A 24,899-nucleotide genomic window follows, 5' to 3' on the forward strand; every position below is an offset into this window, starting at 1 on the left:
TCCCCTCTCACTCTCTCTGTCCCTCTCTCTCCTATTTTTAATCCCCTCTCCCTCTTTCTCTCCCCTACCTCTCTGCCCCACTCTCTCTCCTCATTTTAATCTACTATCTCCCCTCTTTCTCTCTCTATCTGTCTTGCCTCTCTTTCTCTCCTATCTTTCTCGCTCCTCTCGCGCGTCTCTTTCTCTCTCCTCCCCTTTCCTCTTTCTCTTTCCCTCTTTCTTTCCTCCTGTTCTCCCCCCTCTTTCTCTCCCCTCTCTCTCCTCTCTTTCTCTCTCGCTTCTCTTTCAGTCTCCTCTCTCTCTCTCCTCTTTCTCCCCCTCTCGTTCTCACCTCTTTCTCTCTCCTCTCTTCCTCTCTCTTCTTTCATTTTCCTCTCTTTCACTCTCCTCTCATTGTCCCCTTTCTCTTCTCTCTATCTCCCCCTTTCTCTCCCCTCTCCTTTCCTCCTCTCTTTCTCTCCTCTCTTTCTCTCCTCTCTTTCTCCCCCTCTTTCACTCTGATCTTTCTCTTTCCCTCTCTTTCTCCCCCCCCCCTCTCTTCCTCTCCCCCTTTTCTTTCTCTATATCGTCTCTTCCTCTCTCCTCTCTCTTTCTCCTCTCTTTCTCCCCCCCCTCTTTCTCTCCCCTCTCTTTCTCGCATCCTTTTCTCTCGCTTCTCTTTCTCCAATCACAGACGAATGTAACCAGGTTGGCTCTGCCAAACAATAAATTACTTTTGAGAACGTTTATTTAAGTATTCTGAGAGAAAAAAGAATATTTTTGTAATTAGAGAGAAAAACGTTTATTTAGGAAATATAGAGTTTGTTTTTCAAATAAAAAGTTAAAAAATGTTTATTTTAGTAGAAAAATGTTTATTTCAGTAATTAGTGCGAAAAAAGTTTATGTAGGAAATATAGAAAGAGTTTGTTTTTAAAATAAAAAATTAAAATGTTTATTTTCGTAATTAGAGAGAAACACAGTTTATTTAGGAAATATAGAAAGAGATTAGTTTTCAAATTAAAATTATTTTAAAGTTTATTTCAGTAATTAGAGAAAAAAACATTTATTCAGGAAATATAGAAAGAGTTTATATTTCAAATAAAAAAATAAAAAGTATTTAGTAGAAAAAAGTTTATTTTAGTAATTCGGGAGATAAAAACGTTTATATAGGAAATATATAAAGAGTTCATTTTTCAAATAACAAATTTAAAATGTGTATTTTAGTAGAAAAAGTGTATTTTTGTAATTAGAGAAAAAATAGGTTTATTTTAGTAATTAGAAAATACGTTTATTTCGGAAATATAGACAGAGTTCATGTTTCTAACAAAAAATGTTTTAGTTTATTTTAGAGAAAAAAGTTTAGTTTGGTAATTAGAGAGAAAAAGGTTTATATAGGAAATATAGGAGTTTGTTTTTCAAATAAAAATTAAAAACGTTTATTTGAGTAATTAGAGAGAAACCAGGTTATTGAGGAAATATAGAAAGAGTTGTTTTGCAAATTAAAATTTAAAAAAGTTTATTTTAGTAGAAAAAAGTTTATTTCAGTAATTGGAGAGAAAAAAAGTTTATTTAAGCAATATAGAAAGAGATTAGTTTTCAAATACAAATTTACAAATATTATTTTAGTAATACAAGAGAAAAAAAGTTTGTTGGAAATATAGAAAGAGTTTATTTTTCAAATGAAATTTTAAAAACCTTTTTTAGAAAACTGTTTATTTTAGTAATTTTGCTGCTCCAGCTCCACGTTGAATCCAACCGTGAAGGCTGCTGGGAGTTGTAGTCTCATTGTCCCATCACACGCATGCGCACCGATGGCCGCCGGCACCCACGCAATCTGCACGGCAACAGCCTCCCATTGGCCGGTTCCCCGCCTCCCACGTGGGTCCGAGCAGCGTCACGTGACTCTCTCTCTCTCTCTCTCTCTCTTTCCCCCTCCCCTCTCCCTCTCTCCCCTCTCTCTCTCTCTCTCTCTCCCTCTCTCTCACCGTTCAGTGCGGATCGGCTCCATCTTGGTCGCGACAGATGCGTCATTTCCGGGCTGAGGCCGCCCCGCAGAGTGCGGGGCAAAGGGCGGCCGGGTCGGCGACGTCATTTCCGGGCTAGGTTCTCGAGAGGGGGAGGGAGAGGGCATGAGCCCGGAAATGACGTCGCGCACAGTCCCGGCTCGTTCCCCGCAGGTTGCAGCCCGGATATGACGTCTCGCCGCGGACCAAGATGGAGCCGATCCGCCCTGGACGGTGAGAGAGAGAGAGAGAGGGGACGGAGATAGGAGCGGTGGAGAGAGAGAGAGATCGATACAGAGAAGGAGAGAGAGAGAAAGATGGTGTGAGGAGAGAGCGGAGAGAGAGGTTGACTCCCACTGTCCCCTCCCTCTCCCTCTCTCCCTCTCCCACACACAGTCAAGTTTCCTCCCCACTCTCCTGTCGGGTTAAAGAGAGGGTGTGAAGTTTATTAATGATGATATTTATCAGCGGGCGGTGAATCTGTGGGATTCGTTGCCACAGACGGCGGTGGAGGCCAAGTAAGTGGGTAAACAAGGGGGGGGCCATTGAAACGTCACCGAACAGTGGGCGCTTTGCCCGGATAGAGTGGATGTGGAGAGGATGTTTCCACTAGTGGGAGAGTCTAGGACCAGAGGGCACAAACTCCCAATTCAAGGACGTTCCTTCAAGTCAAGTCACATTTATTTATATAGCACATTTAAAAAACAACTCTCGTTGGCCAAAGTGCTTTGCATTTGTTATAAGACTAGCACAACAAAACAAACTACATACATATATACATGTAGCCCTCACTCAGAGGACATCAGGAAAGGCTTGGGAATATAGATAAGTCTTTTGTCTTGACTTATTTGTCGATGGAGGGGGCAGTTCTGATGGGAAAGGGGATGCATTTACACAGTCTAGGGGCTGCAACCGCAAAGGCGCGGTCGCCCCTGAGTTTATGCCTAGACCGTGGGATATTCAGCAACCCCAAGTCGGCCGATCTGAGGGGCCTGGAGGTGGAGTGGTGGGTGAGAAGACTTTTTATGTAGGTGGGGGCAAGCCCATTGAGGGCTTTGTAGACATGGAGGAGAATCTTGAAGGAAGGAGATCAGGAGGAATTTCTTTAGCCAGAGGGTGGAAACAAAATTTTGTTTGAGTCTCACTGGGGCTCAAATGACAATAAATGTGTATTGTATTGTATTGTATTGTATTGGTGAATCTGTGGGATTCATTGCCACAGACGGGGTGGAGGCCACAAGTCAGTGGATTTATTTAAGGCAGAGATAGATAGATTGTTGATTAGTGCAGGTGTCAGGGATTATGAGGAGAAGGCAGGAGAAAGAGGTTAGCAGGGAGAGGTAGATCAGCCGTGATTGAATGACGGAGTGGACTCGATGGGCCAAATGGACTAATTCTGCTCCTATCATAGAAACATAGAAAATAGGTGCAGGAGGAGGCCATTCGACCCTAGGATCCAGCACCGCCATTCATTGCGATAATGGCTGATCGTCCCCTATCAATAACCCGTGCATGCCTTCTCCCCGTGATCATCCCTGATGATCTTGTGATTTCACTCAACAGGGGTTGGAAAGAGCAGTTTGTTACTTTTGGTTTGCTGATAACACATTCTCAGGTAGGAGGGAGAGAGAGAGGGGAGGGAGGGGGGGGGGGAGATGAGGGAGAGAGAGAGAATGAGGGAGAGGGGAAGGAGGGAGAGAGAGGAGGGAGGGGCAGTGAGCAGGAGAAAGTAATGGTTAGGGAGGGTCGAGGACAGGAGGGTCTGTTTCCCGAAGTGTTTGAACATCTCTCTCCCCTCCACCTCTCTCTCCCCTCTCTCCCTCCCCACCTCACCCTCCGTCTCTCACCCTCCGTCTCTCTTCCTCCGTCTCTCTTCCTCCGTCTCTCTTCCTCCGTCTCTCTTCCTCCGTCTCTCACCCTCCGTCTCTCTCCCTCTGTCTCTCTCCCTCTGTCTCTCTCCCTCTGTCTCTCTCCCTCCGTCTCTCTCCCCTTCCCCCTCTCTCTTTCGCCTTTCTCTGTCTTTCCCTCACTGTCTTTCTCTCGCTCTCTGTCTCTCTTCCTCTGTCTCTCCCTCTCTGTCTCTCTCTCCCTCCGTCTCTCTCTCTGTCTCTCACTCTCTCTCTCTTTCAGGTAGCTACATCACTACTATAGGAGTGGATTTCAAGGTTCAGACGGTCGATGTTAATGGGGAGAAGGTGAAGCTGCAGATCCGTACAATCACGTCTACGTAAGTTCAATCCCCCGCTCCCCCCTGTTGTCAGAGAGGGAGGGAGGTGAATACTCTCTCCCTCCCTTTTCTCTCTCTCTCTCTCTCTCTCTCTCTCTCTCTCCTCGTCTCTCTCTCTCTCTCTCTCTCTCTCTCTCTCTCTCTCAATTTCTCAAAAATGTCGTAAAAACTTTCTCAAAAGTTTCTGAAAACTTTTCAAAACTCTCCCAAATTTTCTCTCACTCATTCCCTCACTCTCTCTCTCCCTCCCTCCTTCTCCCCCTCTCTATCTACCTCCATCTCTCCCTCCCTCCTTCTCTCCCTCCTTTTTCTTCTCCATCCCACCCTCAATGCACCAAAGAACCACCCGGAACCAACATTCGGCGTTTCGGCCTCGAACCGGACGCCTGAGACCCGCCATCCCGCTTTGCCAGCGCCGGTTCGCCGCCCTAAATCGTCCCCCCTCCCGCCGGAAGCGCCTTTGTGGACGAGAGGTTCGCCACCCAACCAGAAGTGCAGTTGTGAAGATCAGGTGAGGATAAAAGCACCGCAATGCGGCGGGAGAGGCAGCAATGCAGCCAGTGATGCATGCATTCCCTTTAATGCAGCAGGGGGAGCATGCACAGGCGCTGGCAGGCCGATCCTCCTCTCTACATCTCTCCCCCTCTCTCTCCCACCCTCTCTCCCTCCCTCTCTTCCTCTCTCTCACCCTTTCTCCCTCTGTCTCTCCCTCTCTCTCTCCCCCTCTCTCTATCCCTCTCTCCCTCTCTCACCACTCTCTGCCCCTCTCTCTCCCTCCCTCTCCCTCCATCCCTGGTGAGACCACACACTAAGTATTGTGCGCCGTTTTGGCCTGTTGGCCTTCATAACCAGAGGAGTTGAGCATAGGAGCAAACAGGTCCTTCTGCAGTTGTACAGGCCCCTGGTGAAACCACACCTGGCGTATTGTGTACAGTTTTGGTCTCCTAATTTGAGGAAGGATATCCTTGCTATTGAGGGAGCCCAGCGTAGGTTCACCAGGTTAATTCCCGGGATGTCGGGACTGTCATATGCTGAGAGAATGGAGCTGCTGGGCTTGTTTAGAAGGATGAGAGGGGATCGTATTGAAACATATAAGATTGTTAAGGGTTTGGACACGCTAGAGGCAGGAAACATGTTCCCGATGTTGGGGGAGTCCGGAACCAGGGGCCACAGTTTAAGAATAAGGCGCGGCCATTTTGAACGGGGATGAGGAGAAACGTTTCCACCCAGAGAGTTGTGAATCTGTGGTCATTTTGGACTGAGATGAGGAGAAACTTTTCCACCCAGAGAGTTGTGAGTCTGTGGGATTTTATGCCTCAGAAGGCGCTGGAGGCCGGTTCACTCTTAAAGATAGCAGAGTCAGGGGATATGGGGAGAAGGCAGGAACGGGGTACTGATTAGGCATGATAATCCATGATCACATTTAATGGCGGTGCTGGCTCGAAGGGCCGAATGGCCTCATCCTGCACCTGTTGTCTATTGTCCAGTGAAGGTGATTTGACTTGTTGTTAGACAAAAATGCTGGAGAAACTCAACGTGTGAGGCAGCATCTATGGAGTGAAGGAAATGGTTCTTGAGTCTGAAGAAGGGTCTCAACCCGAATCATCACCTATTCCTTCGCTCCATAGATGCTGCCTCATCCACTGAGTTACTCCAGCATTTTGTGTCTACCTTCGATTTTCCAGCATCTGCAGTTCCTTCTTAAACATTTAGATGACATTGTTGTCTCGTTTATTCCATACCATTGCGGTTCTTACAAAGAGCTAGTCCTTATAAATATCTGTCCTGGACAATGGCGTTTCTATTTGCAGATAATTTCTCTTTCCTGTCCTATGTGTTGAGTACGTTATGTATTTATCTGCAGTTAGGCCCACGGTTGGCAGGAATGGGTCTATGTTCACCCAAATCTTCTGTCCCAGAGAGAATGTGATAGAGAGACAGAGAGAGAGAGTGAGGGAGAGATGGAAAGAGAGAGGGACAGAGGGAGGGAGAGAGACAGAGACAGAGAGAGAGAGAGGGAGAGGGAGAGGGACAGAGAGACAGACACACAGACAGACACACAGACAGACAGACAGATTGACAGAGTGTGAGAGAGAGAGAGAGACAGAGGAGGGTGATATAGAAATATAGCGAGGGAGAGATAGAGGGAGAGTCAGAGAGAGAGAGAGAGAGAGAGAGAGAGAAACAGTAAAGGAAACCGGCTGAAAATTAGCTGTTGTGACTTCAGTGTGGGGGGAGAGAGAGAGAGATACAGTGCGGAAACAAGCTCTTCAGCCCAACTTGCCCACACCGCCTAAAATGCCCCATCTACACTAGTCCCACCCCGACCAACATGCCCCATCTACGCTAGTCCCACCCCGACAAACATGCCCCATCTACACTAGTCCCACCCCGACCAACATGCCCCACCTACATTAGTCCCACCCCGACCAACATGCCCCATCTACACTAGTCCCACCCTGACCAACATGCCCCATCTACACTAGGCCCACCCTGACCAACATGCCACATCTACACTAGTCCCACCCCGACCAACATGCCCCATCTACACTAGTCCCACCCCGACCAACATGTCCCATCTACTCGTCCTACCCTGACCAACATGCCCATACCTACACTAGTCCCACCCCGACCAACATGCCGCATCTACACTTGTCCCAACCCGACCAACATGCCCCATCTACATTAGTTCCACCCCGACCAACATGCCCCATCTACACAGTCTCAACCCGACCAACATGCCCCATCTACACTAGTCCCACCCCGACCAACATGCCCCATCTACACTAGCCCCACCAGCCTTGGAGGGCATCTACCACACGCGGTGCCTCAGGAAGGCCCTCAGCATCCATAAGGACTCATCACACCCCTGCCACGGTCTGTTTCAACTACTTCCCTCCGGCAGACGTTACAAAGCCTTCTACGCCCGAACCTCCAGACTCAGGAACAGTTTTATCCCAAGAGCTATAGCGGCTCTGAACCGGCCCTAATGAGTGCCCCCCCCACCCACCCCCTTTGGACAGTCTCCCTCAGATGGTCACGTCAATCAATTCAGCTTGTCTATTTATGTATTGTATTTATTTACCTTCCTTGTACATCAGTGGAGCTGCACACTAAATCTCGTTGCACTGACGTGCAATGACAATAAAAGATATATTATTATTATTATTATTATATTATTACCAACATGCCCCATCTACACTAGTCCCACCCTGACCAACATTCCCATACCTACACTAGACCCACCCCGACAAACATGCTGCATCTACACTAGTCCCACCCCGACTAACATGCCCCATCTACACTAGTCCCACCCCGACCAACATGCCCCATCTAAACTAGTCCCACCCCGACCAACATGTCCCATCTACACTAGTCCTACCCTGACCAACATGCCCATACCTACACTAGTCACACCCCGACCAACATGCCCCATCTACACTTGTCCCACCCTGACCAACATGCCGCATCTACACTTGTCCCAACCCGACCAACATGCCCCATCTACATTAGTTCCACCCCGACCAACATGCCCCATCTACACAGTCTCAACCCGACCAACATGCCCCATCTACACTAGTCCCACCCCGACCAACATGCCCCATCTACACTAGCCCCACCAGCCTTGGAGGGCATCTACCACACGCGGTGCCTCAGGAAGGCCCTCAGCATCCATAAGGACTCATCACACCCCTGCCACGGTCTGTTTCAACTACTTCCCTCCGGCAGACGTTACAAGGCCTTCTACGCCCGAACCTCCAGACTCAGGAACAGTTTTATCCCAAGAGCTATAGCGGCTCTGAACCGGCCCTAATGAGTGCCCCCCCCACCCACCCCCTTTGGACAGTCTCCCTCAGATGGTCACGTCAATCAATTCAGCTTGTCTATTTATGTATTGTATTTATTTACCTTCCTTGTACATCAGTGGAGCTGCACACTAAATCTCGTTGCACTGACGTGCAATGACAATAAAAGATATATTATTATTATTATTATTATATTATTACCAACATGCCCCATCTACACTAGTCCTACCCTGACCAACATGCCCATACCTACACTAGTCACACCCCGACCAACATGCCCCATCTACACTTGTCCCACCCTGACCAACATGCCCCACCTACATTAGTCCCACCCCGACCAACATGCCCCATCTACACTAGTCCCACCCCGACCAACATGCCCCATCTACACTAGTCCCACCCCGACCAACATGTCCCATCTACACTAGTCCTACCCTGACCAACATGCCCATACCTACACTAGTCCCACCCCGACCAACATGCCCCATCTACACTAGACCCACCCCGACCAACATGCCCCATCTACACTAGTCCCACCCCGACCAACATGCCCCATCTACACTAGTCCCACCCCGACCAACATGCCCCATCTACACTAGTCCCACCCTGACCAACATGCCCATACCTACACTAGTCCCACCCCGACAAACATGCCCCATCTACACTAGACCCACCGCAACCAACATGCCCCATCTACACTAGTACCACTCCGTCCAACATGCCCCATCTACACTAGTCCCACCCCGACCAACATGCCCCATCTACACTAGTCCCACCCTGACCAACATACCTACACTAGTCCCACCCTGACCAATATGCCCCATCTACACTAGTCCCACCCGACCAACATATCCCATCTACACTTGTCCCACCCCGACCAACATGCCCCATCAACACTAGTCCCACCCCGAACAACATGCCCCATCTACACTAGTCCCACCCTGACCAACATTCCCATACCTACACTAGACCCACCCCGACAAACATGCCGCATCTACACTAGTCCCACCAAGACTAACATGCCCCATCTACACTAGTCCCACCCCGACCAACATGCCACATCTAAACTAGTCCCACCCCGACCAACATGTCCCATCTACACTAGTCCTACCCTGACCAACATGCCCATACCTACACTAGTCCCACCCCGATCAACATGCCCCATCTACACTTGTCCCACCCTGACCAACATGCCCCAGCTACATTAGTCCCACCCCGACCAACATGCCCCATCTACACTAGTCCCACCCCGACCAACATGCCCATCTACACTAGTCCCACCCCGACCAACATGTCACATCTACACTAGTCCTACCCTGACCAACATGCCCATACCTACACTAGTCCCACCCCGACCAACATGCTCCATCTACACTAGACCCACCCCGACCAACATGCCCCATCTACATTAGTCCCACCCCGACCAACATGCCCCATCTACACTAGCCCCACCCCGACCAACATGCCCCATCTACACTAGTCCCACCCTGACCAACATGCCCATACCTACACTCACCCACCCCGACAAACATGCCCCAACTACACTAGACCCACCGCAACCAACATGCCCCATCTACAATAGTCCCACCCCGACCAACATGTCCCATCTACTCTAGTCCTATCCTGACCAACATGCCCATACCTACACTAGTCCCACCCCGACCAACATGCCACATCTACACTAGTCCCACCCCGACCAACATGCCCATACCTACGCTAGTCCCTCCCCAACCAACATGCCCCATCTACACTAGTCCCACCCCGACCAACATGCCCCAACTACACTAGTCCCAGCCCGACAAACATGCCGCAGCTACACTAGTCCCACCCCGACCAACATGCCCCATCTACACTAGTCCCACCCCGACCAACATGCCCCATCTACACTAGTCCCACCCCGACCAACATGCCCCTACACTAGTCCCACCCTGACCAACATTCCCATACCTACACTAGACCCACCCCGACAAACATGCTGCAGCTACACTAGTCCCACCCCGACTAACATGTCCCATCTACACTAGTCCCACCCCGACCAACATGCCCCATCTAAACTAGTCCCACCCCGACCAACATGTCCCATCTACACTAGTCCTACCCTGACCAACATGCCCCACCTACATTAGTCCCACCCCGACCAACATGCCCCATCTACACTAGTCCCCCCCCGACCAACATGCCCCATCTACACTAGTCCCACCCCGACCAACATTCCCATACCTACACTAGACCCACCCCGACAAACATGCCGCTTCTACACTAGTCCCACCCCGACTAACATGCCCCATCTACACTAGTCCCTCCCCGACCAACATGCCCCATCTACACTAGGCCCACCCCGACCAACATGCCCCATCTACACTAGTCCCACCTCGACCAACATGCCCCATCTACACAAGTCCCACCCCGACCAACATGCCCCATCTACACTAGTCCCACCCTGACCAACATGACCTATTTGCACTAGTCCTACCCCGACCAACATTCCCCATCCACACTAGTCCCACTCCGACCAACATGCCCCATCTACACTAGTCCCACCTCGACCAACATGCCCATACCTACACTAGTCCCACCCCGACCAACATGCCCCATCTACACTCGTCCCACCCCGACCAACATGCCCCATCTACACTAGTCAAACCCGACAAACATGCCGCATCTACACTAGTCCCACCCCTGACCAACATGCCCCATCTACACTAGTCCCACCATGGCCAACATGCCCCATCTACATCAGTCCCACCCCGACCAACATGCCACATCTACACAAGACCCACCGCAACCAACATGCCCCATCTATACTAGTCCCACCCCGACCAACATGCCCATACCTACACTAGTCCCACCACGACCAACATGCCCCATCTACACTAGACCCACCGCAACCAACATGCCCCATCTACACTAGTCCCACCCCGACCAACATGCCCCATCTACACTAGTCCCACCCCGACCAACATGCCCCATCTACACTAGTCCCATCCCGACCAACATGCCCCATCTACACTAGTCCCACCCCGACCAACATGCCCCATCTACACTAGTCCCACCCCGACCAACATGCCCCATCTACACTAGGCCCACCCCGACCAACATGCCCCATCTACACTAGTCCCACCTCGACCAACATGCCCCATCTACACTAGTCCCACCCCGACCAACATGCCCCATCTACACTAGTCCCACCCTGACCAACATGACCTATTTGCACTAGTCCTATCCCGACCAACATTCCCCATCCACACTAGTCCCACTCCGACCAACATGCCCCATCTACACTAGTCCCACCTCGACCAACATGCCCATACCTACACTAGTCCCACCCCGACCAACATGCCCCATCTACACTCGTCCCACCCCGACCAACATGCCCCATCTACACTAGTCAAACCCGACAAACATGCCGCATCTACACTAGTCCCACCCCTGACCAATATGCCCCATCTACACTAGTCCCACCATGGCCAACATGCCCCATCTACATCAGTCCCACCCCGACCAACATGCCACATCTACACAAGACCCACCGCAACCAACATGCCCCATCTATACTAGTCCCACCCCGACCAACATGCCCATACCTACACTAGTCCCACCACGACCAACATGCCCCATCTACACTAGACCCACCGCAACCAACATGCCCCATCTACACTAGTCCCACACCGACCAACATGCCCCATCTACACCAGTCCCACCCCGACAAACATGCCCCATCTACACTAGTCCCATCCCGACCAACATGCCCCATCTACACTAGTCCCACCCCGACCAACATGCCCCATCTACACTAGTCCCACCCCGACCAACATGCCCCATCTACGTTAGTCCCACCCCGACCAACATGCCCATCTACACAAGAACCACCTGCCAGCGTTTGGCCCATATCCCTCCAAACTTGTCCTATCCATGTACCTGTCCAAGTGTTGCGATAATTCCCTGCCTCAACCACCTCCTCCGGCAGCTCGTTCCATACATCCATCTGTGTTGCCCCTCAGATTTCAATTCAATATTTCCCACCCCCGCCTTACTCACCTTGAACACATGTCCTCAGGTCCTCGATTCCCCTACTCAGGGGAAGAGACTGTGCGTCTCCCCGATCTATTCCTCTGGTGATTTTGTACACCTCTATAAGATCACCCCTCATCCTCCTGTGCTCCAAGGAATAGAGTCCCAGCCTGCCCCAACTTCTCCCTGTAACTAAGGCCCCTCGAGTCCCGGCAACATCCTCGTAAATCTTCTCCGCGCCCTTTCCAAGCTCAACGACATCTTTCCTGTAACACGGTGCCCAGAACTGAACGCAATGCTCTAAATGCAGCCCCACCAACGTCTTGTACAACAGCAACATGACCTCCATTTAATATGATCATGGCTGATCATCCAACTCAGTATCCTGTACCTGCCTTCTCTCCATACCCCCTGATCCCTTTAGCCACAAGGGCCACATCTAACTCCCTCTTAAATATAGCCAATGAACTGGCCTCAACTACCTTCTGTGGCAGAGAATTCCACAGATTCACCACTCTCTGTGTGAAAAATGTTATTTTCATCTCGGTCCTGAAAGATTTCCCCCTTATCCTTAAACTGTGACCCCTTGTTATGGACTTCCCCAACATCGGGAACAATCTTCCTGCATCTAGCCTGTTCAACCCCTTATGAATATTGTAAGTTTCTATAAGATCCCGCCTCAATCTGCTAAATTCTAGCGAGTACAAACCGAGTCTATCCAGTCTTTCTTCATATGAAAGTCCTGACATCCCAGGAATCAGTCTGGTGAACCTTCTCTGTACTCCCTCTATGGCAAGAATGTCTTTCCTCAGATTAGGAGACCAAAACTGTACGCAATACTCCAGGTGTGGTCTCACCAAGTACAACTGCAGTAGAACCTCCCTGCTCCTATACTCAAATCATTTTGCTATGAATACTAACATACTATTCGCTTTCTTCACAGCCTGCTGCACCTGCATGCCCACTTTCAATGACCGGTGTACCATGACACCCAGGTCTTGTTGCATCTCCCCTTTTCCTAATCAGCCACCATTCAGATAATAGTCTACTTTCCTGTTTTTGCCACCAAAGTGGATAACCTCACATTTATACACATTATACTGCATCTGCCATGCATTGCCAACTCACCTTGCAGCCTCCTCACAGCTAACAGTGCCACCCAGCTTCGTGTCATCCGCAAACTAGGAGATGTTGCATTCAATTCCCTCGTCCAAATCATTAATATATATTGTAAATCACTGGGGTCCCAGCACTGAGCCTTGCGGTACCCCACTAGTCACTGCCTGCCATTTACTCCTACTTTTTGCTTCCTGTCTGCCAGCCAGTTCTCTAACCACATCAACACTGAACCCCCAATACCGTGTGCTTTAAGTTTGTATACTAATCTCTTATGTGGGACCTTGTCGAAAGCCTTCTGAACGTCCAGATATAACACATCCACTGGTTCTCCCTTATCCACTCTACTAGTTACATTCTCGAAAAATTCTATAAGATTCGTCAGACATGATTTGCCTTTCGTAAATCCATGCTGACTTTGTCCAATGATTTCACCACTTTCCAAATGTGCTGCTATCCCATCTTTAATAACTGTAGCAGTTTCCCCATTACCGATGTTAGACTAACTACTCTGTAATTCCCGGTTTTCTCTCTCCCTCCCTTTTTAAAAAGTGGGGTTACATTAGCTACCCTCCAATCCTCAGGAACTACTCCAGATTCTAAAGAGTTTTGAAAAATCATCACTAATGCATCCACTATTTCTGCGGCTACTTCCTTAAGTACTCTGGGATGCAGCCTATCTGGCCCTGGGGATTTATCGGCCTTTAATCCATTCAATTTACCTAACACCACTTCCCGGCTAGCCTGGATTTCACTCAGTTCCTCTATCTCATTTGACCCCCGGTCCCCTGTTATTTCTGGCAGATTATTTATGTCTTCCTTAGTGAAGACAGAACCAAAGTAGTTATTCAATTGGTCTGCCATGTCTTTGTTCCCCATGATCTATTCACCTGTATCTGACTGCAATGGACCTACATTTGTTTTAACTAATCTTTTTCTCTTCACATATCTATAAAAACTTTTGCAGTCAGTTTTTATGTGGCCTGACAGTTTTCTTTCATAATCGATTTTCCCTTTCCTAATTAAGCCCTTTGTCCTCCTCTGCTGGACTCAGAATTTCTCCCAGTCCTCTGGTTGGCTGCTTTTTCTGGCTAATTTGTATGCTTCATCTCTTGTTTTAATATTATCCCTGATTTCCCTTGTTATCCACGGATGCACTACCTTCCCTGATTTATTATTTTGCTGAACAGGGATGAACAATTGTTGTAGTTCATCCATGTTGGTTTAGAAAACTATCCCGCAAACATTCCAAGAAATCCACTTCCTCAGCACCGTTGCCAGTTTGATTCACCCAATCTATATGTAGATTGAAGTCACCCATTATAACTGTTTTACCTTTGTTGCACGCATTTCTAATTTCCTGTTTGATTCCATCCCCAACTCCACTACCACTGATAGGTGGCCTGTACACAACTCCCACTAGCATTTTCTGCCCCTTATTGTTTCGCAGCTCTACCCATATCGATTCCACACCCTCCAAGCTAATGTCCTTCCTTTCTATTGCGTTAATCTGCTCTCTAACCAGCAACGCTACCCCACCTCCTTTTCCTTTCTGTCTATCCCTCCTGAATATTGAATATCCCTGGATGTTCAGCTCCCAGCCTTGGTCACCCTGGAGCCATGTCTCCCTGATCCCAACTATATCATAGTCATTAATAACTATCTGCACATTCAACTCATCCACCTTATTACAAAGATTAGATTGCCAAAGTCTACAGAGAGATTTAGGCCATTTGGAAGAATGGGCTGAAAGATGGCAGATGGAGTTTAATGCTGATAAGTCTGAGGTGCTACATCTTGGCAGGACAAATCAAAATAGGACGTACATGGTAAATGGTAGCGAATTGAGGAATGCAGTTGAACAGAGGGATCTAGGAATAACTGTGCATAGTTCCCTGAAGGTGGAATCTCATGTGTGCTAGCCTTTATAAATCAGAGCACTGAGTATAGAAGTTGGGATGTAATGTTAAAATTGTACATTGGTGAGGCCAATTCTGGAGTATGGTGTACAATTTTGGTCGCCCAATTATAGGAAGGATGTCAACAAAATAGAGAGAGTACAGAGGAGGTTTACTAGAATGTTGCCTGGGTTTCAGCAACTAAGTTACAGAGAAAGGTTGAATGTTAGGTCTTTATTCTTTGGAGTGCAGAAGGTTAAGGGGGGACTTCATGGAGGTCTTTAAAATGATGAGAGGGATAGACAGAGTTGACCTGGATAGGTTTTTCCCTATTGAGAGTAGGGAAGATTCAAACAAGAGGACATGACTTTAGAATTAAGGGACAGAAGTTTAGGGGTAACATGAGGGGGAACTTCTTTAATCAGAGAGTGGTAGCTGTGTGGAATGAGCTTCCAGAGGAATGGGTGAAGGCAGGTTCGATTTTATCATTTAAAATTCAATTGGATAGATATATGGATGGGAAAGGAATGGAGGGTTATGGTCTGAGTGCAGGTAGATGAGACTAGGGGAAAATAAGTGTTCGGCGCGGACTTGTATGGCCGAGATGGCCTGTTTCCGTGCTTTAATTGTTATTTGATTATATGGAATGCGCCTTACATTGAGGTTACAGCCTTCAGGTTTGTTTTTACAACACTCTTACCCCTTAAACACTTATGTTGAAAAGTGGCCCTTTTTAATTTTTGCCCTGGATTTGTCTGCCTGCCACTTTTACTTTTCACCTTGCTACCTATTGCTTCTCCCCTCATTTTACACCCCTCTGTCTCTCCACTCACACATTTAAGAAACCCTTTCCCTTTAACTCCGTCCTCAACTATCCCATTTGACACCCCACCCCCTTATTCAGTTTTAAACCACCCGTGTAGCAGTGGCAAACCTGCCTGCCAGAAAGCTGGTCCCCCACCTGTTAAGATGCAATCCGTCCCTTTTGTATAGTTCCCCTTTACTCCAAAACAGATCCCAGTGATCTAAGAATCTAAATCCCTGCCCGTGCACCAGTTCCTCAGCCACACATTCAGGTACCGTATCTCCCTGTTCCTGCTCTCGCCAGCACGAGGAACAGGAAACAAACCAGAGATACCAACCCTGGAGGTCCTGCTTTACAGCATTTTTCAAAGCTCTCTAAAGTCAATCTGCAGAATATTCATCCCCTTCTTTCCGACATCGTTTGTGCCGGCATGCACTACCACTCCCGGCTGTTCACCTTCGCCCTTGAGGATTTTCTGCACTCTGTCCGTGACATCCTGGATCCTGGCACCAGGAAGGCAGCACACCATCCTCGAATCCCATCTGTTGCCGCAGAAACCCCTGTCCGTACCTCTAACAATGACGTTGGCCTCTTTGGTTTTGGCTCAACAGCCCTTTTTGCTTCGCAAGCCAGTCTGCCGCTCAATGTAATAACATCTTCGGTCCCGACAGCTTCTAAGTGGGTGAACCTGTTCACAAGAGGTACAACACCTGGGGACATTTGCATTCCATGCTTCCCTCCCTTTCTCACTGTCTCCCACCTTCTCTCTTCTAGTACCTTAGGTGTAACAATCTTACTGTAGGACTTGTCGAGGAACGACTCAGTTTCTCGGATGAACCCGAGGTCATCCACTTGCTTCTCCAGTTCCCTAACACAGTCCTTCAGGAGCTGTACCTGGATGCACCTCACATTTGTAGCAGCCAGAGGGACCAGCAGTGTCCTTGACTTCCCACATACTGCAAGCATCACACTGAATCAGCTTGCCTGACATATCCTTGTTTCGTCTCTCCCTCTCCAGCGTTTTGCGTAGCCGCCTCTCCTCAGCCTCCTCTCGAGCCAAAGACTCGCCCTTTTCTCACAAGGCACTTCCCTCACAAGGCCGCTCCCTAATAGCCATCTTGCTTATATTGACTGATAAATTGCCTAATTTATAGAGGGACTATAAAACCAGGAAGTGGTGTGCCTCAATTAATCTCTGCAAGCTGGAGCTCTGTCAATTAGTCTCTGTCATTCTGAGCTCTGAATGACACTGAACAAATGTCCACAGCACTGTGAGTACCCTTAATATCTCTCTCTCTCTCTCCCTCTCTCCCCTCTCCCCCCTCTTCTCCTCCCCTCTCTCTCTCTCCCCTCTTTTTCCTCCCCTCCATCCCCCCCACCATCCCTCCCCTAACCCCTTCCCCTCCACATACCCCTACCCCCTTCCCTCCACCCTCCCTCCCCCTCCCTGTTCCCCACCTCTCCCCCTCCTCTCAGCACATTCTCTGCCCCTCTCCCCCTGCCCCCTCTCCCCCCTGTTTCATTATGTTCTGTCTCTATCTGGACTATACATAATGGACGATTAAAGCAGTCTTGCTTACTTGAACTTTATTGTCTTTGTGCAGTCATCATCCGAACTGTGCCGCGCCCCGGTGTCACCTCTAAACCAGACCCCCGTACAACAGTACTTAAATAACAATCCTATTGTTACATCTTTCTTTTTCACTTTTCAAGTTAGTCTCTTTCCCTTAGGTATTCTGTACAACACTTGTACCATATGCTCTGCTCATTTACAACAGATCTAACAACATAAGCAATAATAAATCAACAGTTCAAAACATCCGTTTCCAACAAGTGCATAAACAACACATTTTCATTTCTTTTTTTTTTTCATAGTCCATACTCTAATCACTGAGTATAGTCTGTCAGGTAGCGGGGTCTGACAACTTGTCGACCTGACCTGGTGACCGTGGTGACAACTTGTCGACCTGACCTGGTGACCGTGTCTTGGTTCTCTGCTGGGCCATCTGGCGGTATGGCCGCCTCAGTCACTGTTGGTGTGGGTGTGTTTTGTGTTGGTGTGAGCGTGGTGAGATTGTGTCTGAGGTGGCGACGATTTCGTCTCAGAACACCTCCTGACTCTAACTCCACCTCATACGATCTATGGCTCACCTGTTGGACCACTCTCGCTGGTCTCCAACCCTTGTGTGTGTCATAGGGCTGTACTCTCACACTGTCCTCTCTTTTCAGAGTGTCCATGTCTTTTGCTGTGCGGTTGTAGTACTTTTCATGTCTCTGTTGTATTTCAGTCCCTGTTCGTCGTGTGTCACCTCTGGCTTCAGCAGAGTGTCCTTTGTGGGAAGCAGGGTCCTGGTCCTCCTGCTTAGGAGTCTCTGTGCCGGGCTTGTGTTGAGGCCCTGGCTCGGTGTGTTGCGATGATCCAGCATTGCCAAGTACGGATCCTGTCTCGCTGCTGCAGCCTTCAGCATCAGGCGCTTGGCTGTCTTTACCGCTGACTCCGCCTTCCCATTACTCTGCGGGTATCCCGGCGACGATGTCCTGTGTTCAAAGCCCCACTTCTGGCTGAAGTGCTGAAACTCTTGTGATGCATACTGGGGTCCGTTATCCGAGATAACAATGTCAGGAATCCCCTGTCGGGCAAAGTGGGCCTTGAGTTTTTTGATCACTGTGTTGCTCTTAGTGTCAGGTAGATAATCGACCTCCCAAAAGTTTGAATAATAATCTACTGTTATCAGATAGTCTTTATTGTGAAAGGAGAAAAGGTCCGTTCCTACCTTGGCCCAGGGTCTGCTGGCCATGTCATGTGGATGTAGTGTCTCTCTTTGTTGCTTTGGGTCCACTGACCTACATATGTCACATTTGGCGATGAAGGTCTTGATCTCGTCGTTCATTCCAAGCCAGTATACACACTCCCTCGCTCGCCTCCGACATCCTTCTACTCCCAGGTGAGAGGAGTGGATCCTGTGAGTGATGTCCACCCTGAGTGCGTCAGGTATCACGGCTCTGTCTCCTCGGAACACTATGCCGTCCTGGAAACTCAGTTCATCTTGGAAAGTGTGGTAGTGCCTGATGTCACTTGGTAATGCGGCTTTTACACGGGGCGACTTGACGCAAGAGTTAACCAGAGTTCAACATCGTGGGAACCTCGTGCGATAACAGTGCGGCATTCGTGGACCACCGTGGACCACCGTAGCGCTAACGGCAGGTCATCGTGTAACTTGGTCACTCGGGAGAAAATTCAAGAAAATTGGAATTTCTCCAAGAGTGACTTGTACACTTGTGGTTGAGTATTGCAACATTATATGAACGTAGTGGCCAGTGCGATATCCGTGCGATATCCGTAATAACTCTTGCGGGTACCGTGGGAACTCCTGCGAACGGTGAACCCGGAAGCTGGACAGAGGGGACAGAAGGTGATTACATATTATCTTCAGTGGGATTGAATTTAAAAAATAAATAAAAATAAAGATTTACATCCGCATATGGACATCAACTTATTCATGAGTTATGTTAATGAGATTCAAGAAAATAACTATAATCTTTAAAAGGGACTTTAAAAGGGACTTTACTGAAAGGTTACGCATTTTTATGGTCCGTGAGATATTTTTCACATGTACTTCTTTGAGAGATACAGGTCGGAGTCCTCGGGTCCAGGGGTCCGGAACGCTACCAATCAATGTTGTGCAGAGACCCGTGTAAGGAGTGAACTGCACATGCTGGTTTAAACCGAAGACAGACACAAAAAGCTGGAGTAACTCAGCGAGTCAAGCAGCATCTCTGGAGAAAAAAAAGCTGATGTTTCGGGACGAGACACATCTTCAGACTCAATTCCGATTAGGATGTCTGAAGAAGGGCTCCGATTCGAATCGTCACCTATTCTTTTTCTCCAGAGATGATGCCTGACCCGCTGACTTACTCCAGCTTTTTATGCTTTTCTTCCCAGATCTGACTTACCTGCTGAGTTACACCAACATTTTGTGTCCTTCTGTGCATATTAACCAGCATTAACCAGCGTCTGCAGTTCCTTTAGACATTACATAACTTCAGATTTTAGAGATATAGCGCGTGGGAACTCCTGCGAACGGTAAACCCGGAAGCTGGACAGAGGGGACAGAGGGTGACTAAAAAAGGTGGTCTCAAAAGGACACATGGGAACATGTGTCCTTCGAGGACGTCCCACCTAATTGTCATTGTTGGATAATCTTTTTAACAGGAACACTTGCAGAGATGGCTCCCAGAAAATCTCAAAGGAAGGGGGTAAAGCTGGTCAGAGATGTTTTTGCCATGCAGGAGAATGAGGAGGAGACGCAGCAAGAGAGACAGGTGGAGAGGCAACAGGAGATGCCACAGATAACACTGCCTGTGGGCTCCTTGGAGCAGGGAGAGGGTGAGCAAGGTTCGGCAGCCTGGCCAGCTGTTCGACCTTTAGACTTTCGCTTACCGCCGACACCTCCAGCCCTCCTTCTCATGGCCGATCATCGGTTCATGAGTTGGATGGGGTGCCGAATATTCTCCGGTGCCCGGGCCAAAACTCCTCAGCTGGCCCACCGGCTCGGTCAACGAATTGCCGTCGGCAAATTTGTCCCTTATTTTGACCCTTTGACCCTTATTTAGGAGTGAGAAAGTTGTCAACCCTAGTTGGCGTGGGCAAGTTGGGCCGAAGGGCTTGCTTCCGTGCCCAATTACTTCATGACTTTGCACAAATATGGTTAGAATTCTCAATTAATGCAGATAACTGTCTTGCTCTTCCGACCCCTGTGCATGCCTGGCACGCTTGCCAGAGGTGGGCTTGGCGTGCAAGCGGCTGAGCAAATAGGGACCCATCTAGCAAGCCAGAAGGAGCTCAGAGGGTGGGTGGTCCACCGAAAGGGTCACGTGGGGAGAAGGGGGGGGGGGCGGTTGATTGACAGCGGAGGCGACCATTCGCAGGCAGGCGGCGACGACGTCACAAAGGGAGGGGTCGGGGAGGGAGCGGGCGGGCCAATGGGAGCGGGCGAGGTGGGCGGGACCATGCCCCCTTTGTTACTGTAGCGAGGGAGGAGCCGTGGGCGCGGGGGCAGCAGCAGCAGCGGCGCCGCGGCAACAACAACAACAACAACAACAGCAGCAGCAGCAGCAGCGGCAGGAGATGCCTCTGGTTGCACTGCTTGTGCTGCTGCGCCCTGCTCTTCCTCCTTGTGACTCTGCAGGTCAGGCACTTTCTTGCTGCTCTGTCCCATTTGGAGACAGAGGCCCTATTGCCACCTCCCTACCCCCCTAGTCTGATCGGAGCAGATCACGGTGCAGGGATGGATCATCTGCGAGGCAGCAGTAAACACCCTCTCTGTAAAAGGTCATGTCCTTCCTTCACATCGTTTTTGCATTCACGTCCACGTTTTTAATGCAAGCTCCGAGTAAACTTGCACATTCCTGCCAATGGGTCTCTGCCCATATACTGCCAATGAACTTGCATTTACGTGGCGCCTTTCACCACCTTGGAAGATCATAAAGTGCAATTCGGCCAGTAAGTTAGGTTTGAAGCATTACAAATCAAAGCAAGTACTGGAATCACAGCATCTGTGGTTACTACTGGATAGATTAATAAAGGCACTCCCGTTATAAAAGTAAAACGAATTCACGAATTGAAAAGTTGACTGGTAAATGTGTGCACATGTAAGATTTTTATATGCATATGTGCAAGCTTCGTCTTTATGAATAGCGCCTGGGATAAACCATAGTTTAGACATTTAAATGATCGCCATACAAAAGTTATTAATTTATAAAAACTATTTTCCTCCATTTAAAAGTTTCCCATTCATTTAAAATCCAGTTGCAAACATTTTGATGGCTACGTTGCAATTTACTTTCTTGCCATAATACAGAAGACATTTGAGCCGATTCAACCAAGGGAGGATATATATAGTGTGTGAAAAAAAAAGTTACATCATTTGTGTCACGTGTAGTTCACGATGTTCATTCAAGATTTAACGCGACAGCTCGGGAAACGGCCAAGTAACTCGCACGAATAACATAAATGCCGAGTACCGTGGGAACTCTTTATCTACTGCCGTTATATCGTGCGAGACTCGTGCTGGACCACGACCTCTTCACTCTGGTGACATCTTGCGTCAACTCGCCCCGTGAAAAGGCCCTTTAAGTCCTTTTTTCTCTTGGGCCACCCTGACAGTATTCTGTTTGCCACACTCTGTAACTTTGTGTCATCTTTTGTTGCAGCCCTGATGGCACTCAGCCTCTCTGCTGAAATGGGTAGGTAGCTGACCATGTTCACAGTCTCTATATCTGTCTCACTCTCTCCCTTAGTGCTCTCTGGTAAGTATGCTCTACTCAGCGTGTCTGCAAGTAGCATGTCCCTGCCTGGAACATAGGTCACACTGATATCATACTGCTGCAGCCTGAGTAGCATTCTCTGCAGTCTCTTAGGTGCACTAAGTAATGGCTTTCTGTGTATATTTTCTAGAGGCTTGTGGTCGCTTTGTACTGTGACCTCTCTACCATAAGTATACTGATGGAACTTTTCCATCCCAAACACTATGGCTAAGCATTCTTTCTCTATTTGGGCATAGCCCCTTTCAGTTAGTGTGAGTGCCCTACTACCAAATGCTACCGGTTTACCTTTCTGTGTCAGGGCGGCCCCCAGTCCCGTGTCAGATGCATCACACTGAAGTGTCAACTCCTTTTCCTTGTTGTAGTATTGTAGAACTGGTGCTTTAGCGATTTTGTCTTTCAGTCTTTGAAACGCCCCTTCTTGGATGTCCGTCCATTCCCACATGTTCTCCTTGCGCGTGAGTTGTCTCAGAATCTCAGAGTCATCTGAAAGGTGGTCATAGAACTTAGAAAGATAGTTGACCATCCCAACTAATCTCTGTACCCCCTTTCACGTCCGTTGGCCTTGGCATCTCTCTGATTGCCCGTACTTTCTCCGGGTCAACCCTCAGTCCCTCGGCCGTGAGCAGATGACCTATGTAGGGTACCTCTTTTTGTCTGAGCTTGAATTTGTCCGCGTTCAGCTTGATGTTGCGCTCTCTGCACCTGGTTAGAAAGCGTCTGACTTTCTCGTCGTGGTCCTTTCCTGCCTCCTCTTGTGTTGCTCCTTCCCCCGTGATTAACACATCATCTGCTATGACGCAGACTCCTGGGAGGCCCTCCAGGGCCTGCATGAGCTTTCTTTGGAACACTTCAGGTGCTGGGCTTATTCCCATCGGCATCCTTAGCCAGCGGAAGCGACCAAATGGGGTGGCGAATGTGGTAAGGAAGCTCGACTCTTCCTCTAGTTTGACGTGCCAGAAGCCTTGCTTCACGTCGCAGACTGTGAATACTTTTGCCTTTGACATCTCCGGCAGGATGTCATCTATAATTGGGAGTGGATAGTGACTTCTTTTTAGTGCCCGATTCAGAGGTTTTGGGTCTATACAGATCCTCAGCTTCCCATTAGGTTTTCTCACTGCGACCATGCTACTGATCCAGTCAGTGCTACGTTCCACTGGTGTGATTATCCCTCTTCTCTCTAGATCTTTGAGTTCCTCTTGTAGAGGTGTCATCATAGCTACAGGCACTCTGCGCTTTGGCAGTTTCACTGGCGGTACTCTGTCATCTATCTCTATTCTATATTCGCCCTCCATGCAGCCATCTCCGGTGAACACATCCTCAAACTCTTCATTTATTTTGTCCATGGTCATATGTTTGCCACTTTCTCCCTTTGTCACTGGGCTCGGCTCTTTCTTCACTATGTTGTCTATAGCCAGAATATTCTCGTACTGTACTTTTATCAACTTCATTGCCTCGCTGGCTTTTCTGCCCAGTACAGGGATTCTGCTACTCTGGTCAAACACTTGAAACTCTAGTCGGTACAGCTTGTTGTTTCTGGGGTTTCTGACCTTAACCTTACATGTACCCAGAGGAGTCAACTTGGTCTTGTTATACATCACTAGCACCTTCTCAGTGTGCTCTAACTGTGTGTCTGGGTTTAGTAGATCGATGGGGATGACATTACAGGTGGCCCCACAGTCTATCTGGAAGTCAACTAACTTTTCCCCTATCTTCATTCCTGCAAAGAGCTGCTGGCCCTGACTGTGGCTGTTTTTAACCTGGTTTACAGTTTCATCCTCTCTATTTGCTTCAGTTATACAGTTGACATCCTCATAAGAGTCACTGTCACTAGTCTGCTCTGTAACTGCATGCACTTTCTTAGTTTTCCTACTGCTCTCTTGTCTCGATCTGCACTGAGCTGCAAAATGATTTTCCTTTCCACACTTCTTACACTTTTTTCCAAAAGCTGGGCATTTTTTCTTATTCCTCTCGTGTGTTCTACCACAAAACTTGCACAGTATCTCATTGTCTTTTTGTCTCTCTTCTGCCTGTTTCAGTGCATGTACCTCCTCCACTGTCTGTCCTTGCAGTGTTCTGCTATTCTCCCTTGACAGCTCTGTAGCTCTACAAATGTGCAGGCATGTCTCAAGAGTCAGCTTCTCTTCCCTGAGTAATCTCTCCCTCAGTGCTGAGCTATTTGTACCACACACAAGTCGATCTCTAATCAATGAATCTCTAATGTCCCCAAAATTGCAACTACTAGTAAGTATTTTTAAGTCTGTTACATAGCTGTCCACGTTTTCATCCAATCCTTGGTTCCTCATGAAGAATCGGTACCTTTCCACAGTCCGTTCACCTTTGGGTTGCAGTACTTGTCAAACTGTATGATCATTGAACTCACTGTGGTCCTCGCTGAAGGGCTAGCACTCGACAAAGTTGCCCAAAGTTCTCTGCCTTTTTCTCCGATGAGATAGTTGAATAGCTTGACTTTTGTGTTCTCTTCGGCGTCTGGCATGGTAAGGTCTATGTACAGTGTGAACTCCTCCTTCCAACTTTTCCATGACTTCGCCAAGTTGTTGGAGTCTAAAACTAAAGTTCCAGGGGATTTTAGCCCTTCCATCGCTGTCAGCTAGCTGTTGTTTTTTTTCTTTGCCGATGCTGAAGGCTAACTGCTTATCTTTTGTGCTTTGTTGTGTCTTTGGTGTGCTGTTGGCTACGGGCCCACTGAAAACAAGCTACTGGCTTCAA

General features: G+C 48.6%; 1 protein-coding gene across 1 annotated transcript in view; it reads left to right on the top strand.

The window, feature by feature from the left end:
* The first annotated feature begins 2,169 nt into the window (after window positions 1-2,169).
* The window catches only part of LOC116969598 (oocyte zinc finger protein XlCOF6-like), a 28,567-nt gene continuing 5,837 nt past the window's right edge, over window positions 2,170-24,899 (top strand). Inside the window, exons 1-2 of the mRNA XM_033016427.1 lie at window positions 2,170-2,216; window positions 4,113-4,205. Coding sequence (XP_032872318.1) covers window positions 2,171-2,216; window positions 4,113-4,205 — 139 coding nt within the window. The 5' untranslated portion in view covers window position 2,170. The remainder of the gene's footprint in view (window positions 2,217-4,112; window positions 4,206-24,899) is intronic.

The sequence above is a fragment of the Amblyraja radiata genome, unplaced genomic scaffold, assembly GCF_010909765.2.
Source record: "Amblyraja radiata isolate CabotCenter1 unplaced genomic scaffold, sAmbRad1.1.pri S89, whole genome shotgun sequence".
NCBI classification, from domain to species: Eukaryota; Metazoa; Chordata; class Chondrichthyes; order Rajiformes; family Rajidae; genus Amblyraja; species Amblyraja radiata.